This window comes from Syzygium oleosum, unplaced genomic scaffold (genome assembly GCF_021117445.2).
Source record: "Syzygium oleosum isolate NSW1041296 unplaced genomic scaffold, Sole_v2.1 Sole_v2.25, whole genome shotgun sequence".
NCBI classification, from domain to species: domain Eukaryota; kingdom Viridiplantae; phylum Streptophyta; class Magnoliopsida; order Myrtales; family Myrtaceae; genus Syzygium; species Syzygium oleosum.
In genome coordinates this window covers 3,789,567-3,811,287 of record NW_026607509.1, presented here as the reverse complement: position 1 = coordinate 3,811,287, position 21,721 = coordinate 3,789,567, and the positions used below count along the sequence as shown (strand labels likewise).

The 21,721-nt window shown below is 42.5% G+C and overlaps 3 protein-coding genes across 3 annotated transcripts; 2 read left to right on the top strand and 1 right to left on the bottom strand.

The window, feature by feature from the left end:
* Nucleotides 1-1,509: 1,509 nt before the first annotated feature.
* On the top strand, nucleotides 1,510-4,789 carry LOC115671507 (heat shock protein 83-like). The gene is made up of 4 exons (XM_030593098.2): nucleotides 1,510-1,848; nucleotides 2,331-2,472; nucleotides 2,562-2,842; nucleotides 2,983-4,789. Exons 1-4 carry the CDS (start codon nucleotides 1,711-1,713, stop codon nucleotides 4,537-4,539), a joined length of 2,118 nt encoding a protein of 705 aa, XP_030448958.2. The 5' UTR covers nucleotides 1,510-1,710; the 3' UTR covers nucleotides 4,540-4,789.
* Nucleotides 4,790-7,563: 2,774 nt separating this feature from the next.
* Nucleotides 7,564-12,826, bottom strand: LOC115666581 (protein REVEILLE 6). The gene is made up of 8 exons (XM_056302698.1): nucleotides 12,506-12,826; nucleotides 11,585-11,642; nucleotides 11,163-11,286; nucleotides 10,887-11,063; nucleotides 10,656-10,760; nucleotides 9,711-9,820; nucleotides 9,123-9,182; nucleotides 7,564-8,062 (listed from the first exon to the last, which is right to left on the bottom strand). Exons 1-8 carry the CDS (start codon nucleotides 12,742-12,744, stop codon nucleotides 7,976-7,978), a joined length of 960 nt encoding a protein of 319 aa, XP_056158673.1. The 5' UTR covers nucleotides 12,745-12,826; the 3' UTR covers nucleotides 7,564-7,975.
* Nucleotides 12,827-20,599: 7,773 nt separating this feature from the next.
* On the top strand, nucleotides 20,600-21,721 carry LOC115671591 (uncharacterized). The gene is made up of 3 exons (XM_030593225.2): nucleotides 20,600-20,760; nucleotides 21,063-21,138; nucleotides 21,221-21,721. Exons 1-3 carry the CDS (start codon nucleotides 20,755-20,757, stop codon nucleotides 21,586-21,588), a joined length of 450 nt encoding a protein of 149 aa, XP_030449085.1. The 5' UTR covers nucleotides 20,600-20,754; the 3' UTR covers nucleotides 21,589-21,721.

Genomic DNA, 21,721 nt, shown 5'->3' with positions numbered 1-21,721 from the left:
GGGGGTTAATTTCTAAAGAAGAGAAATGGCCACTTGTGAGTCCACCTACACGTTAAGTTTGGGAATGCCCAGAGAGATGACCATTTTGATCTATTACCTCAAAGTTATGCTTTGAGCGGAAAGTACACTCACACAATTTGCATGTACCTAAAAAGCCAATTGTCTAATTAATTATGAAGAAGCCCACTTGTTGAAGCTAAAATCAAGTTACCTCTTGAGGGCGTCGGAATTAACTTTGACCCAACCAAAAAAATGGGTGGTCCAGCCTATAAACTTATCTCTTTTCTCTTTCTAAGAAGTCAATCTTTTTTCCGGCTCATAGGTGTGCCGGGAATAGAAAAGTCCGGCTGAACTAATCTTTTATTCATCCAATTCCAAAAATGCCAACAAGCCACACCAAAAACTAGTGGCTAGTTTGTTTCTTTTAATAGAGTCGTTGAAGTGGATAATAGATTTGCCTACGACCACTTGTGCCGACCAATTGCGCAAATCATGAGTGAAGAATTCAACCCTTAAACTTGCACGTAAAATCTTGTGCCAAAGAGCCTTTGCATACGTACAATCCTTGGGCACGTGTGAAATTGTCTCAGAGAATTGCACACAAGAAGAAGAGTAAAAAGAATCCGTTGCATTTTATGTTGAAATCTGTCGTAATTAGTATACAGGCGTTGGTAAGAAACCGGCCACAAAAAGTTTCTAATCCTTTGCGACCCATCCCATTTGCACACTAAACTTCAGAGATTATTAGTAGGCAATTTATATCCGGGGAAATCAATTCATATGCTCTCTTTAATAATGAAAGAACCACTACTATTTCCGCCCTAAACGAGCAAATCATCACCACCATAGTCCGAAGGTGGAAACATAGATTGAATCCGCGTCAAAATTAACCGAGGCAAAAGACCTGCTAGATATTCCATCAAATTTTTTATAAACAATCAATAACAAGGCAATCGAGATCTGAAACTGTAGGCTGTAGCATAAGGCAAAATCCAATGAATGAGGGAACCAACTTCATCAACCTAGTTGTCGATCCTATTAGCCACTACCCATCTCATGTCCTCGAAAATGTCGCGCCATACCAAAAAGCTGGGAAGACCTAAACAGATTTGATTTGGATGCGATCCGGCCTCATGATTTTTCATTTCTCACAATTCGCAGCACTTGCTCATAATCTTCCTGTTGCCTTATTTTCGGTCTCGAACTCGCGTTTTGACCGTGGGCGGGCCGAGCAGGCTCAGGCCCAAACTCGAGCAGGCCCATCATGGCCCAGGTAGGCCTGGTCTGGGATTTGGGCCTGGACCAGGTCTGTCAAACCGCTCGGCCCCGTGGGGATTCCGGGTCAACGGGCTAAGGCATATAATAAAAAATGTCCGACGAGAACATTCGAGACTGGTGACGTGGACGAACCTTCTCGATTTCTAATTTCTCCAAAACAACGTAAAGGCAAGAACACGACAACTTCGCAGCGGGTTCAGGCATCTCCGTTCTCGTCAACGGCGTCGTTGCATGGAACTCTCCAGAACCCGCCCGCCCCGTCTACTTCGCGCCAAGCCTCTCTGTATATAAACCGTCGCGTTCGTCTCTCTCTGACACAGAGTAAGGATTCATCTGAGTTCATCGACGCGATCTTCTGCATTGCCTCTGATCTTCTCTCGCGCTCTCGTTTTCGCTGTGATCGTGCTTCCTTCCTCTTCTGGCGCTGCGGTGATGGCGGACGTGCAGATGGCCGACGCGGAGACGTTCGCGTTCCAGGCGGAGATCAACCAGCTCCTGAGCCTGATCATCAACACTTTCTACAGCAACAAGGAGATCTTCCTTCGCGAGATCATCAGCAACTCGTCCGACGTACGTCTCCCTGCTTCCCCCCCCCTGTTTATCTGCTGAGTGTGTGTCCGTGGTTGTGTGCGAGTGCCCTGCATCGCTTAGTGGAGGAGACAACTTGGTATGGAACGAGTTGGAAGGCTAGAAAGATGACGAAGAAGCCGTGCTTAGATCGGTCAATTCTACTATCGTTTCGAATCACTTGCGTTGCCTTAGGAAGAATTAGTCGCTGATGTGTGTCCCTAATCTTCAGTTTTATAGACCAAGACACTGTTGTCCCCTGCATCTTCGAGCAGTTGAACCGATCTCTGAATCGGTGTATAGCTATCAGCTAGTGCTTTGAAGGCTGTTCTTATACTAGGCCTTGATTGATCTCTTAATGAATTGTAGTAACAGACAGTTGAGGGGATCGATTTGGACGATATGATATGTCTGTCTATCGTGGAATACGATTCATCACTTTTAGGACAGAAACTAAAATTGGTTTTGTCACGGAAATAATACAGGCTCTGGACAAAATCCGTTTCGAGAGTCTCACGGACAAGAGCAAACTCGATGGACAGCCGGAGCTTTTCATCAGGCTTGTTCCGGACAAGGCTAACAAGACCCTGTCGATCATCGACAGTGGTATCGGCATGACCAAAGCAGGTGAGATTTGTTTGCCAAACGAGCTTTCTTGTGTTCTTTTAGCGACTTGCTTCGGACGAAGTGTAATTCTGGCCGTTTCTTTTGGGCAGATCTTGTGAATAACCTGGGTACGATCGCAAGGTCCGGTACCAAGGAATTCATGGAAGCATTGCAAGCTGGTGCTGATGTTAGCATGATTGGCCAATTCGGTGTTGGGTTTTACTCAGCTTACCTCGTGGCTGAGAAAGTCATCGTGACCACGAAGCACAATGACGACGAGCAATACATCTGGGAATCGCAGGCTGGAGGTTCCTTCACTGTCACAAGGGACGTCAGTGGAGAGCAACTTGGAAGAGGAACCAAAATCACACTGTTCCTCAAGGAGGACCAGGTAGGATATTTTTCTGACTCACGGATCGTGCAGCATTTGTGTTCCTTTACCAGAGTTTAGTTTATATGTTGAATTTGCAATGGTAATGGACTGAACCGGTCACTGATTATGGTTGCTGATGTCTGCCTTTCTGTTGACAGTTGGAGTACTTGGAGGAGAGGAGGATCAAGGACCTTGTGAGGAAGCATTCTGAATTCATCAGTTACCCCATCTACCTCTGGACCGAGAAAACAACTGAGAAGGAGATCAGCGACGACGAGGATGAAGACGATCCCAAGAAGGAAGAGGAGGGAGAAGTTGAGGATGTTGATGAGGAGAAAGAAGATACGAAAGGGAAGAAGAAAAAGATAAAGGAAGTGTCACACGAGTGGCAACTCATCAACAAGCAGAAACCCATCTGGCTGCGAAAGCCGGAGGAGATCACCAAGGAGGAGTATGCTTCCTTCTACAAGAGCTTGACCAACGACTGGGAAGACCACCTTGCAGTCAAGCACTTCTCTGTCGAAGGCCAGCTCGAATTCAAAGCAATACTCTTTGTTCCGAAGAGAGCTCCATTTGATCTCTTCGACACCAGAAAGAAGATGAACAATATCAAACTCTATGTCAGGAGGGTGTTCATCATGGACAACTGCGAGGAACTTATCCCTGAGTACCTCGGCTTTGTGAAGGGAGTTGTGGACTCCGATGATTTGCCACTCAACATTTCCCGTGAGATGCTGCAGCAGAACAAGATTCTTAAGGTTATCAGGAAGAACCTTGTGAAGAAGTGCATCGAAATGTTCAATGAGATTTCAGAGAACAAGGAGGATTACAACAAGTTCTATGAGGCTTTCTCCAAGAACCTGAAGTTGGGTATCCATGAGGACAGCCAGAACAGAACCAAATTGGCTGACTTGCTCCGCTACCACTCAACCAAGAGTGGCGATGAGATGACCAGCTTGAAAGATTATGTCACCAGAATGAAGGAGGGCCAAAAGGATATCTACTATATTACTGGTGAAAGCAAGAAAGCTGTTGAGAACTCACCGTTCCTGGAGAGACTCAAGAAGAAGGGTTACGAAGTGCTCTTCATGATCGATGCCATTGATGAGTATGCTGTTGGGCAATTGAAGGAATACGATGGGAAGAAGCTGGTCTCTGCCACGAAGGAGGGACTGAAACTCGACGACGAGACAGAAGAGGAGAAGAAAAAGAAGGAAGAGAAAAAGAAGTCCTTCGAGAACCTGTGCAAGACCATCAAGGACATCCTCGGAGACAAGGTGGAGAAGGTCGTCGTGTCCGACAGAATTGTGGACTCACCTTGCTGCCTGGTGACAGGAGAGTATGGTTGGACGGCAAACATGGAAAGGATCATGAAGGCTCAGGCCCTCAGGGACAACAGCATGGGCTCCTACATGTCTAGCAAGAAGACCATGGAGATTAACCCTGACAATGGAATCATGGAGGAGCTGAGGAAGAGAGCCGAGGCCGACAAGAACGACAAGTCGGTGAAAGATCTCGTGATGTTGCTCTTCGAGACTGCCCTCTTGACCTCAGGTTTCAGCCTTGACGATCCCAACACTTTCGCGGCTAGAATTCACAGGATGTTGAAGTTGGGCCTTAGCATTGATGAGGACGAGACGGGAGGCGATGATGCTGATATGCCCGCCTTGGAGGAGGATCGTGCTGAGGAGAGCAAGATGGAGGAAGTGGACTGAGTTGCCATGCAAAGTTATCATGGTCGATGAATGTTTTCGTCTTAGACTTTCTTGTCACTTTCATTCTCGCAGTACTTTAGGTGACGTTTGTCAACGTTCCATGGTGAAGTGAGTAGTCCCTAAAAGTGTGTCCTAGGTCATGTTGGGTCTGTTCGATTTGGACGTGTGACATGAGAAGCTCCATTTGTTCGATGTTTACCTGTTTTTTCACCTTGTGAATTAGTGGTGCAACTACTTAAGGTTCCCTCTACCTACTTACCTGAAGACGATACGAATCGTTTTTTCATCACATCAGTAGCATCAATTCTCCAACGGTGGATTTTTAGGGTGCGCATGGAATGCATTCCGGAATAAAAATTCTGTTCTGGAATGCATTCCGGAACAGAATGACGTTTGTTAAAAAATTTTCGGAATGCATTTTGAAGCGATTTTTGCATTCTGGAATAAAAATGCGTTTGTTAAAAATACTCGATTCCAGAATGTATTCTTGATTTCAGAATGCATTTTTTATTCCAGAATGAGTTTTTGGCAAGAAAAAGAGAAGCTACTTTTTGTAGCTTCTTGATTCCGGAATGCATTCTCCCTATTTTCTCACAATTTTTTTTTTCAGAAAATGCATAAAAATTAAAAAATTCTAGAAAAATTCATAAAAATTTCCAGAAAATAAAAAAAGGTCAGATTTCGGGAAAATATAAAATTTGGTGAATTTTTTTTAAAAAAATCAAAAAATAAAAAATTTCAAAACTTCACAGAATAGCTTAAAACACATGTGGCCACCCATTTTGAGTGAAATTTAAATTTTTTAAGGTTCCAAAAAAAAATCAAAAATTTCAAAATTTCACAAAATGGCTTAAAATACCTTTGGCCACCCACTTTGAGTGAAATTTAAATTTTTTGAGGTGCCCAAAAATAAAATAAAATAAAATAAAAATTTTCAAAACTTCACAAAATGGCTTAAAATACATATGGCCACCCACTTTGAGTGAAATTTAAATTTTTTGAGGTGCCCAAAAAAATGAAAATTAATAAAAAAATAAAAATTTTCAAAACTTCACAAAATGGCTTAAAATACCTTTGGCCACCCACTTTGAGTGAAATTTAAATTTTTTGAGGTGCCCAAAAATAATAAAAATAATAAAAATAATAAAATAATTTCAAAACTTCACAAAATGGCTTAAAATACCTATGGCCACCCACTTTGAGTGAAATTTAAATTTTTGAGGTCTAAAAAAATAAAAATAATAATAAAATAATTTCAAAACTTCACAAAATGGCTTAAAATACCTAACCACTTTGAGTAAATTTAAATTTTTGAGGTCAAAAAAATAAAAATAATAATAAAATAAAAATTTTCAAAACTTCACAAAATGGCTTAAAATACCTATAGCCACCCACTTTGAGTGAAATTTAAATTTTTGAACTGCCCAAAAATAATAAAAATAATAAAAAAATAAAAATTTTCAAAACTTCACAAAATAGCTTAAAATACCTATGGCCACCCACTTTGAGTGAAATTTAAATTTTTTGAGGTGCCCAAAAAAAATAAAAAATTTCAAAACTGCACAAAATGGCTTAGAATACCTGTAGCCATCCACTTTGAGTAAAATTTAAATTTTTTGAGGTGCCCAAAAAAAAAATTCAAAACTTCACAAAATGGCTTAGAATACCTGTGGGCCACTCACTCTGAGTGAAATTTAAATTTTTTTAGGTGCCCAAAAAAAAATTAAAAAAATCAAAAATTTCAAAACTTTACAGAATGGCTTATAATACTTGTGGCCACTCATTTTGAGTAAAATTTTAATTTTTTTAGGTGCAAAAAAAATCAATAAATCAAAACAAATTTCTGTTCCAGAAATCAATTTCTGGAGCAGAATTAGGGTGCGCATGAATACCATTCTGTGCCCGGGCGCTATTTCTGAACAGAAATGATTTTTTTTTATTCTGTGCCCGGAAACAATTTCTGAGTATTTGAAGGCGTTTGATAAATATCCAAAATTTCTATTCCTAGAGTAGAAAAGAACAGAAATGCGTTCGGTAACTACCCAAAATTTCTGTTCCCAAATAATATTTTAATAATATTTTGAATTGTTTAAATTTTTTTTTTCTTTTTACTTTCTTCTTTGGCCATGGCCGGTCGCCGGCGCCGGCGACCGGCCACAACCCCGAGGGCGGCGAGGGCGTCACGGACCTCGCCGGCCTCCGGCGGAGGCGAGGGTCGCCCGTCAGCGAACCTTGCCCTCGCCGCCGGGCGGCGGCCGCCCGAGAGGGCGAGGCTCGGCCCGCCCGATCGCCTGGGCGAGGCGGCCTCGCCCAGACGCGCGAGGCTCGGCCTTGCTCGATCCGGGCGAGGTCCGGCCCTCGCCCTCGCCGAGGGCGACCCTCGCCTCCCCGCCGCGCCGGCGAGGGCCGTGACGCCCTCGCCGCCCCGGGCGTGGCCGTCGCCGCCGCGACAGCGCCGGCTCGGCCAGGGGAACAACACACAAAATAAGAAATGAAAAAAAGAAAAAGAAGAAAAAGAACTGATTCTCAAAATTGTGCGTAAACAAGAAGAAACTTTTTTCTTCTTGTTTTTCTTCCAAACGTTTCTCGGCACAAATTTTTGCAAAAATGTGCCGAGAAACAAAAAGTTTACTAAACGCATTTACCCAAATTATTTCGAGAACAAAAAAACAGAAATTTTCACTATTTGGCACGTTACCAAACGGGCCCTTAATCATATTTTACCAAACAGATTTCTCCTCCAGAAATCAATTTCTAGCAAGAATTCCAGAAATTAATTTCTGGCAAGAATTTAATTTCTGGAGCAGAATGGTTACCGGTCGCACCCTTAGTTTCTAGCTCTACTTGTCGTAGAAATCAAATTAACACATACAATGGGCAAACCGATTATGAGTGGTTGATTTGTCAACGCTACATGAAGGTAGCTGTTTTCTTCACCTCTTCACTTTGCTGGAGTTATTCAGGATTAAGAACTTGGACCACTAGAAATGTCAAGAACACAGTTAAGAGTATGAGCAGTGCCAATGACAACGATCAAAAACGTTATTGCTAGAGGAAGCAAAACTTAAATACAAAGAAACCTACAACTGTACAGACTGTTGCTCGCCTCCTGTTCAAATCAGTAAAAACTCGGCCAAGAATTGGGGACTCCGGCACAAGCACTGCCTATCTTGGCGACTATACAACCCCACATTATTTCCTTCCGGTAATATATATACCCAGCAAACCCCATATGCAACTACAAATAAACCATGACCAGGACAGGCTACTTTGGAATTAACTTGATCTATACCCCCATGACAAAACAAAAGACTGTCCCGACAATCATATAGCCCGGGAACCGATGCTTTTGGTTTGGTGACCATGGATTTCAAGCGACTGGCAATCCACCACCGGCAAGGACCAATTGATCTCTTTATGCATCCCTCTAAGAAAATTACACGACATTGCTGGTTTGATCATCACGAGAGTGTGCTCCACCACCAATCTGAGCATCTATCTCATAAGTTGAAAGCAACCTCCTCTGAAACAATTCAATGAACACAGTTGAAACCAAAATCGCATGCCAACAGAAGGCACACAGTTAATAAAGCTCATCGGTACCATTAAACCAATTTCACCTCACAAATTCCAGATAAATAAAAAATGAAATAGTATGAATGTTCATTAGTAAGGCTGTGTATGGCAACCATTCTATGCCCAGAATCTGATTCTGGACAGAAATGATTCTTTTTAATTCTGTGCCGGGAAACAATTTGTAAGCATTTGAAAGCGTTTGGTAACTGCCCAAAATTTTTGTTCTTAGAATAGAAAAAGAATAGAAATGCGTTTGGTAACTACACAAAATTTCTTTTTATTAATAATATTTTGAATTTTTTAATATTTTTTTCTTTTTTTTTCTTTCTTTCCCCTTCCTTTCTTGGCCATGGCCGGCCACAGGCCAGGGCCGGCAAGGGCGAGGCCCTCGCCGCCGCCCTCGCCGGTGGCGACCGCAAGGTCGAGCCTCACCCAGCCAAGGCGAGGCCGGCCTCGCCGTCGCCACCCAGGCGACGGACGTGGGTGGCGATAGCGAGGTCGGCCTCGCCTTGGCTGGGTAAGGCCGCAAGCCGCCCTCGCCCAGGTGGCGAGGGGGACCCTTGCTGGCCACCGAGGAGGGCCGCGACGCCCTCGCCGGCCCTGGCCTGTGGCCGGTCGCCGGCGGCCGGCGGCAGTGGCCGGTGGCCGGGCCGAAGAACAACAACAACCAAAAAAAAGAAAAAAACCAAGAAGAATCAGTTCTGAAAAAATTGTTCCAGAATCAAGAAGCTACTTTTTTTTTATTCTTGATTCTGTTCCAAAACTGATTTTGGGCACAATTTTGCGAAAAATTATGCCCGGGCACAAAAAATTTAACAAACGGATTTTCTGTTCCCAAACTGATTCTAGGAACAAAAGAACATAATCAATCACTATTTGGCAAGATGCCATATAGGCCCTAAGTATCCCAGACCAGAAACCAATAAAGTACTCAACTGTCTGTGCATGTTGTGTGTGTGTGTGCCGCATGTGCATGTGGGATAGAGGGAGAGAGGGGTTCTACTCACGTGATCCTCAAAATCTGGGCTTGTCAGATTAATGGATAGATTTCTCATCAACAGAAGCACCTGTAACAAAGAAATGACATCATAAGTTTACAAAGCATGGGAGGCATGAAGCAGGTTTTGAGAAAAGAAATTTCTCCCATGAACTTAAAGGCAAAAGAACCCACATAGAAACTAAAAGCGCTGCAGACCAGTTAGGGCGAGGTCCTGACCATAAACCAATAAGCTGTTTCTGTTTTCTCAATTCAATTATCTCCTTGTCGATTCTAGAACTGCTGATACCAGAAACTTAAATTCCCATACTGATGTACTACCCTCCAGTTTATTCTACACTCCATAAGCCTTGAACTAATCTTCACACATTGAAACAAAACACACATTCACTCTTTAACCTTGACAGTTTAGCTGTTTCTCACTAAATTATAGATATCTTATCGTTCATATAAAGCTCCGAAACCATCCAATGATTAATTAGGACACTAATTCTAAAAAATACAGACATGACGTATTACTAACAGAGCCTTAACTCTTGGTTGAGGAAGTGACCAAACAAAGAGTTTCAAAAATTTGGAAGAGCAGAAGGGCACATACTGTTTCAACGTCTATAGGATCCATTTTTTTCAGTTTCTGCACATGACCAGAGGTGTTCGGGTCAAAGACACTGCCAATGAAACTGTATACCTGAGCGAAATCAGGTAAAACTGCACCACATACAAAGAAAAATATGTCACTAGTTAGTATAAATGCGGATGAATGAAACTCCCAAAAAAAGAGGATTCACCTAAACTATTAGTGAGAAAAATTCCATGGTACACGCAACATGATTACACCAGCACAAACATCGACTTGTGAATTGTCAACACCAAACAGGAAGCAAAAATATGCAGAGTCCACAATGGCGCACCAAATTCTCCTTCAAAACTGAATTAACATATGACAGCAATTTAATACATGACAATCCTATAGCCACTTAGCAGCAACTTTAACATTTTAACTTTTAGCACCAACCGTTCAACTTTCTTAATGAAACTAGGTCAATCCATACCCTACATTTGGTGCAAACATCTCTCTTCCAATAGTAACAAAACTAATGTTGTGTTTGGAAGAGGTGAAATTGGGGGTAGTTAAAATGAATCTTAGAAAATGAAAGAAAATAGAACCAAAAGTTGGTAAACAGTGATGCAACCGTACGGCTAAATGTCCAAGAAGTGCATAGCAATCAGTAATTGACTAGGCATTTGGCCGGGGCAGCCGACTGAGCTAAAAAGAGAAGAGGGACAACTATTGCAAATCCACATAGTATGCACATATACAACTGATTTTAAAAACAATTGATTTAGTTTCATTTAGAACTTGCATGACAGTAAATTAAGACGACTGTCAACAACCGCGAGCTACATTATACAGATCAACTGAGTCGCCAGCTGGCCAAAAGTACCGCTACGAGTAAGTCAGAAGCACCCAAAGTACTGAAATTAACCTGAAACAATTCGTACTGGAGAAGGGTCGGAAGGGATGAAGAGATGGATTCTGTACCTCTCAGTGCAGTGGCATTATGACCTTGGTCAGTTGTTTCACAAATTGGTCGTGTTCTCGGAGTGCTGTCAGTGCTGCTACAGGAGTTATTGATCACATTTGTGCCTGAAAACACACATCATTATTGATCGAAATATAGTGCGAGAGCTTTCTATATAACACAGAAAGTTGCCAAGGTCACTTCTTTGGAAAATGGAGTCTGCTTTGGTCAAGCATATTTGATGCACAAACCTTTTGTTGGGCGGGAGAAACTGACAGTCTGCACGGTATTATTCGTCCAGGAAGACACTGGAGCATTATTAACAGGATTTCTGAGAACTGAAGAGGAATCAGGCCGAAGAACATATCCAGATTCGAGCAGTGCTTGTGAAGCATGAAATGCCCCAGAGGCTGGTGTCGGAACCGAAGCTGCCATGTGTGGCTCGTTAGTCATAACAAAATTAAGTGAAAGGACTTTCTGCATTCAATTCAGTATCGATCCATTTATCTATTTTAATTTTTTTTTACCATTTTTTGAGGCTTTTTGAGGATATGGATGAGCAGCCTTCCTTTTCGGTCGAGGGGGAGGTAGGTGTTCATTTGTGCCACTCTTCTGCACTTTCAGAAAGTACTTCTGAGCATGACTGCGTATCTGCACCCAACATGTAAACATGAATCAGAGCAACTTCTAATATTGATAATCTGATTTAAAGTCTTCACACAACCAAAAGGTCAGCAATCACAAAGCCACCGCTCTCCATTAGACTCATGAATAGATCCATATAGGTCATATCAACAATTAACAGAAGACTGATGAGATGCAAGGCTACAATTCAGAATATTATTGCATAATGTTAGATATGCCACCAAATGCTTAACTTCTAAGAAATTAAACCAATAATTTCATGAATATTTCCATACACTGAAGGAGTAAATGCATTGATCGGTACCTGGATGACTGTCTTTGACCCAACAAAGGCTTCAATCTTTTTCCAGTCACGATCAAAGCTGGAAAAGCATTGAAAGAGAATATGGGCCTTAGCCACTACACCAGGATAATCACAAAAGTAGATGGGTCTTCAAGACAATCAAACGAGTCTCAACCTTAACAAAGCAGTCTCTAAATAGCATCAATGAGCCGATAAAGCAATGCATTCTTGGGAAATGCATGTCTTAAGTCTTAATAAAAGTATACCATTAACATACCATAGACAGTTGAACATCGTCATCAACCCAGAGAATTGTAAAGCAGGACTACAATCATGCACGTAAGATAGCTAATTTTTCAAGCCACTCACAAGTCACATCCCACTTCCTCCACAACTCTCCATGCAAATAGATTCATTTCAAAATGATAACCAAACAAAGTTCATTTTTATTCATCCGATATGTAGGTAAATCAGCTAAAAATCCGCAAAATAGCAATTTCCATATTGCATTCTATAATGTAATCTAATTGCCATATGCCAGCCGTGTTTGTATACTGAGGAAAGGGCAGATATTTCTCCTCTGAACCAGAAACAACAATCTATCCTTAATAATAGACAGAAAATGAAAATTCTCTGGGCGACAAAAACAGTACATGAGAAAATCAAGCCAGGCACCACCGTTCCTCAAGTCCAGATCAACACAACACAAACTATTACACTCATTAGAACGCATCAAATCACTCCACAAGTCAATTTCCTTATCAATAAGTTCCCACACATTCGACCCCACCCACCAATTAGCATCCACTGTAAAAGTACCGTGGAACCAACCCGCCAAATAGCTCAAATTAGCCGCCCCCAAACAACCCCACGCGCTTCACGCGCCGAAACCCTATCACCCTATCAATAAGGGCGCGAGCGCAATTCAGAATCGAAACTTACAGCTGAAGTGCCTCGAGGAACTTGTCGTGCTCCGGCTCCGTCCAGCTCTCCCTGGATTTGGTGATGGTGTAGGGTTTGCGGACCTTCTTCGCCAGATCCTCCGCCGACGACGAGGTGGGGGACGCCGCCGCCGCCGCCGCCGCATTATTCGCCGCCGAGAAGGGCACGAAGCCGGGGAGCGCCATTCCGTTCGGATCCAAGTAGAATCCCTCGGCCGGGTTCGGGTTCTTGGACACCATCGGAGTGGATTCGTGGTTGTTTTTCAGTGAGACTTGGAAAGGAAGCAGAAAATAGAAACGCGGCTCGTTTGCAGAGAGGTAACGCGAGGGGATTATATAAGGGTGTGCGGTGCCGGTGTCCCCTGCGGTCCGTTGTTAGGTAGTCCATCACACGTGGACCAACCAGACCTCGCCACGGCTCTCGAGATGATTCAAGCGGGAACATTTCCCTTTATAAAATCCTCGTACTTCTGTTCCGTCTTATAGCGCGGCTGTTCGGGTGTTTTGCCCCCGGTTTCCGATGGAAGCGCAGTGAAAAACGAGGATATTTTTACGAGGGAAGACCTCTCTACTCGCTGATATTTTCAGTGAAAATCGAAGTAAAGTACGCAAATTGGGTATTTACCACATTTTGACTTAAATAACTTTAATTTCTAGCCAAAAAAAATGTAAAAAGCATGAATTGACAATTGAAATAGAAAATGCAATATACTCGCTACGTTTGATTTGATATGTTGCAATTACACTTAATTCGATTTGTAATCTATTCATTCGTGATTGATTTGATTTTAAAAGAACCCGTCAACGTTCGTGATTATCACCATTCTTCACTCGATAAAAGGTTCATCTGATAATTTATTTTAGAATTTACAATGATTTCCTTAAATTCATTTTCGCTCTGATTAATGCGCTTGCTATGAGATACTTCGCTCAGTGGAGGATTGAAATCCATTGACCATTCAATACAACAAATCGAAGCTATCGAATTGCGATTTTCCAGTTTCCTAACTATGGGAATGCTACTTTCGAATTATATACATTTAGAACCGCGCAAAATGCATACATAACGAAAAAACTAGAATAGAAGAAATTTATGAGCAAATTCAAGCTGCAAACCCCCTTCGACAATCAAATGAGAGACAAATGCAAAATATTTATGGTCAAAGTCGTGCGGACTTAAAAGTGGCTCCAAAGAGCTTAAAATGCTTGTTAACATATTTCTTGGTTACAAAAAGGAAGTGCTAAAATTACACGGTACATACATATTAGAAACAGGCGAAAAATGGAATCAAAAGTAAGAGGCTTCTTTCGACGAGCAAGAAAATCATATAGATTTAACTACTTAAATCAATATTTAGTGCGTTTGTTTAAAAAAAAAATGAATGATTTGGAAAATATTTTCTTAAAAACGAATATTTGTATCGTTTACAAAAATGAATGAATGAAAAAAAAATTCATCATTCATGCAAATATTTAAATGCTAATTGTTGTCGATAATGAAAAATATTTTTTATTGGCTAATTATTTCAAGCAATATAAGCAACCGCTTTTAGAAAAAGTATTTTAAAAATAATTCATTTTTCGCGAAATAAACGAAACTTCTACGTTTATCATATCGACCTCATCGAAGCAGCAAAGCTCTCATGATTTTTCTAATCAAGAGGGACATGCCATTGGTATTGTGTTTTGTCGATCGATAGAGACATGCAAAACTGAAATTAGAACCAATGAGAAGGAGTATGACGAGGGAGTAGCGTGGATAAGGAAGCAGGCGATTCCACCTCCGAAGCCAACTTCGGTGGGTAACGGAAAAGGGGACCGAAACGGGACGGAGCAGAGGGAAGTGAAGTCCTGCACTCATGGCCAATCAGAGGTCGATACGTGGCTGGCATCCCAACCCTTCCGCCTAATGTCATCCCCGCCCACGGTCTCAGGTTTCGGTGGCCAATCAACAACCGCCACGTGATGGCCCCATCCCCGAACGTCACAATCTCCTCTGAGATATTTTCCGTGGGGCCTACTCCAAGCGAAAAGGGGCAGATATTTTTTCAGTTCCGAGAAGATAGGTCTCGACCCAACGTGTAATGTGGTCTTTAAATTTTAAATTTATTCAATATAATCTATAAATTTTAATTCAATGTGTAATATCATTTCTAACCTTTTATTTTGTACAATGTAGTCCATGGAGTTTTGATGCATATTCAATTTAGTTGTCATTCTATTAATTCAAATTTATGGACAATATTGAACATTTTCATACAATATAGGGATTAAATTGAACACGTACCAAAATTTCATGAACCATATTGAACAAATTTTAAGTATAGGGACGACATTACATATTGGGCTAAAGTTTATGGATCATATTAAATAAATTTAAAGTTCAGGAGCCACAATGCTTATTGGACCAAAATTCAAAAACCATTTATATCATTTACCTTAATCAATCGTATTCGTTTCCTCGCAAATTTTATACATTATATCGTAATATTTAAAAATATAGAAAAATTCCAAATCAACGAATCGGAATGACTTTCATATTGATCCAACGGTCACTGCATCCTCAAAGACTCATGAAAACCCATTTCCTCTCATGGACAAATAGACTCCTTTTTTTTCGAATCAATCCTTCATTCACCAAGTTGATCGCGCTGATGTTGTGCATGATCCCGGGGCAATTTTAATAAAAATGAGGTTCATATGACCGGACATTGAAAATGGATGCGTGGTAAATCGAATTAAACCCATCCAAATCGAAACGAAAGAAAAGGCCAAGAGATTGGGTTGAGACTTGATTGAACCGCGACAGTTCCGACTTTCAAGACAATGGATTCAAGCAAGTATATCCTTTTGTCATCACCTAGCACGTTTTCCGACTACTCAAATCAATCACCCAAATTGTGCTCATGACAATTCATTATAGGGTTAATACCACCAAAAACCCCTAAACTGGTACATGTGTGACAATTTTACCTCGAACTTTTTTTTTTACCACCAAAAACCCCAAACTGGTACACTTGTGACAATTTTACCCCAAACTTTTTTTTTACCACAAAAAACCCCAAACTAGTACACCTGTGACAATTTTACTCCAAACTGGTAAACCCGTGACAAATTTACCCTAAACTATTTTTTTGACCACAAAAAACCTCAAACTGGTACATCCGTGACAATTTTACCCCGAACTAATTATTTTTTAATATTATTTTTTATTTTTTCGAATTTTTTTTTCTTCATCTTCAACCTCTGGCCGGTCGCCGGATCGGCGATCGGCCAGAGGCGGAAGTTGGAGAGGTCGGCCCCGCCGGTCGCTGGCAAGGCTTGACCTCGCCGGCGCGGGTGAAGGCCGCCTCGCGGCTGCGTGTGTGAAGGCCGCCCTCGCCGACTCAGCGGGGCCGCTCACGGACCGGGCGAGGCGCCCTCGCCCGACTCAGCGAGGGCGCCTCACCGGATCGGCGAGGGCGGCCCTCGCCGGCGTCGGGCGAGGCGTCCTCGCTCGGCGTCGGGCGAGGGCGTCCTCGCCCGCCCAAGCGAGGTCGGCCATCGCCGGCTGTCGGGCGAGGCGGCCCTCGCCGGCGCCGGCGGCCCTCGCCGGCTGTCGGGCGAGGGCGGCCCTCGCTTAGGAGGGCGAGGACGCCCTCGCCCGACGCCGGCGAGGGCCGACCGCTCGGGCGGCGAGGCGACCCTCGCCGACGCCGGCGAGGACAACCCTCGCCCGACGCGCGAGGGCCGACCTCCCGCATCCGGCGAGGCGCCTCGTCTCTGGCCAAGCGAGGGCTATCCTCGCCCGCCTGTGCGAGGGTTGGCCTCGCCGACGCCGGCGAGGGTAGGCCTCGCCCGACGCAGCGAGGTCGGCCCTCGCTCGACTCAGGCGAGGGTCGCCCTCGCCCGACGTCGGCGAGGGCGGCCCTCGCTAGCAGCCGGCGAGGCCGACCTCGCCGGCTTCCGCCTCTGGGCCAGAGGTTGAAGATGAAGAAAAGAAAAAACAAAAAAATTAATAAAAATTCGAAAAAATAAAAAAATAATATTAAAATTTTAATTCTGGGTAAAATTGTCACATGTGTATCAGTTTGAGATTTTTTGTGGTATGTTCAAGGTAAAATTGTCATAAATGTACCAATTTGGGGCATGTTCGGGGTAAAATTGTCACATGTATATCAGTTTGGAGTTTTTGGTGGTATTAACCCTTCATTGTATATTTTGGGTATGGCAATTGGCTAGGATGAATAGTGGGCAAAAGAAGTGTGTGTTTCGATAGCATTCGGTCACGATCCATAGCCAAAAAGAGCTGCCATTGCTACATTTGGGCCGATTGGTGTACTGGCGATTAGATATTCGAAGAGATCGAGTCGAGATTTGTTGTTCTGATAAAGCAGATTGAACGATCTCATTGCAAATCCATTCTTTCGAGGCAGCCCCATGTGGAGGCTTTGGAACTTTCTATTTTCGGGTAAAAAATCAAATCCCGTAGGCTCTTGGACCAACTTCCAGGCCCAACTAATAGTTGGTTTCCTCGCTTGGGGAAGGCCCATTGAAGGCCGGCGCGGTTACCCTTGGACTTTCGACAAAGATCGGGCCTAACGTATTGCGCAACCCACCCATGACATTATTTCATATAAACTTCTTCCCCTGGACCAAGGTTGGGCTGGTCGGGCCTTCCTCGCATAAGGACATTATCCGAACCCGCCATTTGCCTGTCGAACCTCTCGGGCTTGGACACAAGCTCGCTTGGCCGTCGATCACCTCTAAAGACACGGCAAGTGTCTCGCGTCCCTCGACTTTGCTAGAAGCTATGTGGGCTTGGACCAACTTCTCCAAACCCAACTAGAAATTAATTTTCTCATTTGGGGATGACCCATTAAAGGCTAGCCGGTTACCCTTTAACTTCGACAAAGGTCGGGCCTAATGTGTTGCGCAATCTGCCCATGACGCAAATATTACATATAAACTTCTTGCCCCGGACCAAAGTCGGGCTGCTCGGGCCTTCTTCACATAATGACGTCATCGGAACCCGCCATTTGCCGGTCGGGCCTCTCAAGCCTAGACGCTAGCTTGCCCTGACTGGCGATCGCCTCTGAAGACATAACAAAGGTCTCGCGTCCCTCGACTTTGCTACAATTGCCTATAGCAGAGTCACACATGACTCTTTTGAGGATATACATTAGCTAAAACATCAGCAAAGGGTGCTAATTATCGTAACTTAGAAAAAGAGGTCTCTTTATCATCTCCAATCAAATATGTCAAATATAGGGCCACAAGGAGAACACGTGGTTGAGGAAATTTTCTCTGGGGATCAGTGCTTTCTCCAATGGGCCCGACCGACCAAATTGGACCATTCTTCAGAAAGTGATGGAGGGAATCTTTTGACTAGAAAATTGAATTTTGGTCTCACTTTTTAGGATTTACCCATACCCAAGTATAAGAAAGTTAACAGATAAAGTTGATCATTGTAATTTTTTTTTTCTTTTCCTCTTATCACTCCGTCGAGTAACCACCCGCTACTACAAAATTACAACCCGCTCTTATATTTAGGACTCGTTTGATAACATCAATTTGAGAATAGAAATTCGTTTGTTAAATTTTTTGTGCTCCGTCACAATTTTATAAAAAATTGTTCTCAGAATCAGTTTTGGAACATAATTAAGAAACAAAAAAAAAAGTAGCTTCTTGATTCTGGAACAATTTTTTCATTTCTGATTCTTCTTTTTTTTGGTTTGTTGTTGTTCTTCGGCCTGCCGCCTGCCACCTATCGGCCACCGGCGACCGGCCATAGGCCAAGGCCGACGAGGGCGGCTTGCGGCCGCGATGGCGAGGCCTCGCCAAGCCAAGGCGAGGCTGACCTCGTTGTCGCGACCGGCGAGGGCTGCGACGCCCTCGCTGGCCCTGGCTTGTGGCCAATCGCCGGCGCCGGTGACCAGCCATGGCCAAGGAAGGGAAGAGAAAGAAAGAAAAAAAGAAAGAAATATTATAAAATTCAAAATATTATTAATAAAATGAAATTGTGTGTAGTTACCAAACGCATTTATGTTCTTTTTTATTATAAGAATAGAAATTTTGGGCAATTACTAAATGCTTTCAAATGCTTAGAAATTATTTTCGGGCATGAAATAAAAAAAATCATTTCAGAGCAAAATCTATTTTCGGGCACAAAATGGTTGCCATGCGCAGCCTTAATGACTCGTTTTTTATTCCGCATACATCAAGACTTAATCTCACATACTCAAAGCGCGTGCATGCAAGTCTGTCTTTGTCAAGCGAAAAGCGGGTTTTCTCTCTCTTTTACCGACATTCTCAAATTACCCAATTAAATAAAAAAAGATAATTAAAATACGATTAATATTTATAAAAACTCCCCATTTGCATACACTTTATTATATAGTTGCTATTTTCTATTTATTCACCCTAGTGTGCAAACCCCGGTAGGTAATGACCACACATTCTAGAAGCACATCCATCGTGCATGATTCATATATAATAGGAAAAGTCGTTCTAGGCCCTTTCTCTCTTATACCTCTATAAAATTTCATCACATCATAAACAAATTCATTATGAAAAAGCAAGTAATTAGAGAGAGATTCTTAGAGAAAAAAAATACCATGCATAACCATGGTTCTCCAATCACCGACTCACTTCTGCCCCTAGGCTACTCTACTCTAAACTTTTATTAATTTTTTTTTTACAAAAAACAAATATATGTGGATACGTTTGATTAGTGTCCTTCCCTATCTAATTGAAAGCGATATACACTTTTCTTAGGGAAATTGTTGATATTGAAAATAATAAATCCATGTTGATAGAGCCTAATACATGCAAAAAAAAAATTTAGTAAACTTCATGTTGATGTTGCAATCGCTTATCCATATACTTCCATCGGTTAGACCGTGCTTGCGACTCTTTGATCTCACTGTAACGTGATTTAATCAGCACTGTGATAAGTTAAACTATCAAGATTGTTAAATTGTTGAAACATGATGTAAATTACAACTCAAGTGAATTAAAAGCAAAAAAACCACAATTATGATGAGTAACCAAAAAATATCAAATAGTTTCATTTTACGCGCATTGAATATTGATCGGGGATAACTGTTTAAAAAGTCATAAACTTAATATACAGCAGTCAATTCAGTTATAAACTTTTCAATTTTCTCAATTTAGTCTTAAGCTTTTTGACGATTTGCTGATGTAGTCTTTCCAGTCAAATTTGGTAAGAAATCGTTGATGTAGACGGCGGTCATTTTATGTGGTACGGCCGGTACCAATGTAGATGATTTTTGCAAATTTTGAATTTTTCTTTTTTCCTCTTTTTTTTTGTCTATTTTCCTTTGCTTCGTAGCCCTTATGACCTCCATTGACCATCGCTGAGGCCCTGACGACCAACGGAGGGAAATAGAGAAAAAAACAAAACATTCAAAAAATTTTAAAAAATTGCAAATATCGTCTATGTCAGCGTCGATCATCCTAGACTGTCACATTAACGATTTCTAGCCAAAATCGGTATGAAAGGACACCATTGACAATAGATTTATGACTTAATTGATCAAATTAAAAAATATAGGACTCAACTTGCCACACTATAATAAAAAGTTTAGAATTTTTAAACGATTTTCCCTATCTTATGTCTTCCTCGCTAGTGGCAATACATTAATTAGACATATTCTATTAAGGGCGGCCTGGACTAAACCAATCGATGCAGGAATTGCACAAAAAACCACATCATATGGTGGGAGTCCAACGTCGTACACAAACTATTTCTCGATATATTGTTCGATTCAATTATTTGCCAACTCATAACGAATATCGCATGGACACTTGTCACCCTCGATCCCACCAGCAAACGCACATTGTTTGTACAACAATAGACCCGTGATTGATTTTTGATCTATCCCACCAGCAAACGCACAAACGACGACGACGACCGCACCCTCGATAGGGAGATGACATCACCATCGTGACGTGATGCATAGTTAAGATGACGACGACGACCCCACCCACGATAGGGGGATCCGAGAGCCGAAGCCGAATGGATTTTTACTTTTCTTCTGGCGCCCAATTTTTTTCCTTTTCATTACTGTTTACGGCTTGACTTAGTGCTGGACCTAGTCACTTAGGCCTCTCTATAAACGCACTCGATATCCTTCAACACATTCCCATCAAACTTGAGAGTTTCACGTGCTCTTCTGCAAGCTAGACGAGCGAGAGAAGAGAGAGCAGAAATCCTCTTCTATCTGCTTCGAAACTCCGGCGAAAACCATGCCGGTAAAGTGTCCTTCTTTGAGATATGGAGGGTTTGGGTTGGGTCGGGTTTAATTAATCGTCCAAACATGTTCGCGATGAATTGCGTTCGCTATGAAATTACGTGTGGGTGAGTGAGAGACATGCCTCGAAGTTTACTGTAAAAGACGGGGATGGTAATTGTAGGTTTTGAAACGTGAGGATGACACTTTCATATATTTCTTTTTTATGGTCAGAGAGGTTACTTTGATATGGGAAGTAAAGTTATGGTAATTTTTTATTTAGGGTTTCTTTGTCACGTCGATATGGTTTTGGTTTTGGCGCAGAAAGTTATCCTCCAAGTGGATTGGTCCAGCGAGAATAAGAAGAAGAAGGCCATCAAGATGGTCTCCGAGAATGAAGGTGCCTCGACTTGAATATTGTCCATTCGAAATGGCAATAAGTAAACGCTTTGAGTACGTATTTTTTTCATTTGACTGTGCAGAAGTAGAATCATTTACTGTGGACGACGAGAACAAGCGACTGACGGTGGTTGGGGACATGGATCCCGTAAAGCTCGTGAAGAAGATGAGAAAGCATTTTCCGGCGACGGACATCGTCTTCATGAAGACCGAGACCCTGGCGGCAGTCGGGACCCCGGCGGCAGTCGAGATCCCGCAACAAGAGCCTTCTCCACCCTACCCATACTTGTATCCCCACGGTCCTTACTATGGGAGGCCGTCCGCGCCGCCGTACTTGGGTGACAACAGTTACTACCCTGCTCAGTCTTATCCAGCGAACGGACCCCCGTATCACTCCTATCCTTCCAATTGGGGGCAGCCCTGGCCGCCGTCCGGGGGCTACTATGGTTAATATCCTCAGTAGGAATATGTTCACGGCTATGTGGACTTCGCAAGTGCTTTGAATTCTACTTGTACTGCTTTCACCTGTATCGCTCTGCCCTACCCTTTGCATGGATGCTAATATACTGTTTGGTTTGGTGCGA

What these genes read in the sequence shown, in the direction of transcription:
- LOC115671507 (XM_030593098.2), top strand. Translation starts at nt 1,711, where the DNA reads ATGGCGGACGTGCAGATGGCCGACGCGGAGACGTTCGCGTTCCAGGCG. An exon ending in TATCGGCATGACCAAAGCAG is followed by an intron (nt 2,473 to 2,561) that starts GTGAGATTTGTT and finishes TCTTTTGGGCAG; the next exon opens with ATCTTGTGAATAACCTGGGT. An exon ending in TGTTCCTCAAGGAGGACCAG is followed by an intron (nt 2,843 to 2,982) that starts GTAGGATATTTT and finishes TTCTGTTGACAG; the next exon opens with TTGGAGTACTTGGAGGAGAG.
- LOC115666581 (XM_056302698.1), bottom strand. Translation starts at nt 12,744, where the DNA reads ATGGTGTCCAAGAACCCGAACCCGGCCGAGGGATTCTACTTGGATCCG. An exon ending in GGTCAAAGACAGTCATCCAG is followed by an intron (nt 11,287 to 11,584) that starts GTACCGATCAAT and finishes TGTTGGGTGCAG; the next exon opens with ATACGCAGTCATGCTCAGAA. An exon ending in ATCCTATAGACGTTGAAACA is followed by an intron (nt 9,183 to 9,710) that starts GTATGTGCCCTT and finishes TCTTTGTTACAG; the next exon opens with GTGCTTCTGTTGATGAGAAA.
- LOC115671591 (XM_030593225.2), top strand. An exon ending in GATGGTCTCCGAGAATGAAG is followed by an intron (nt 21,139 to 21,220) that starts GTGCCTCGACTT and finishes TTGACTGTGCAG; the next exon opens with AAGTAGAATCATTTACTGTG.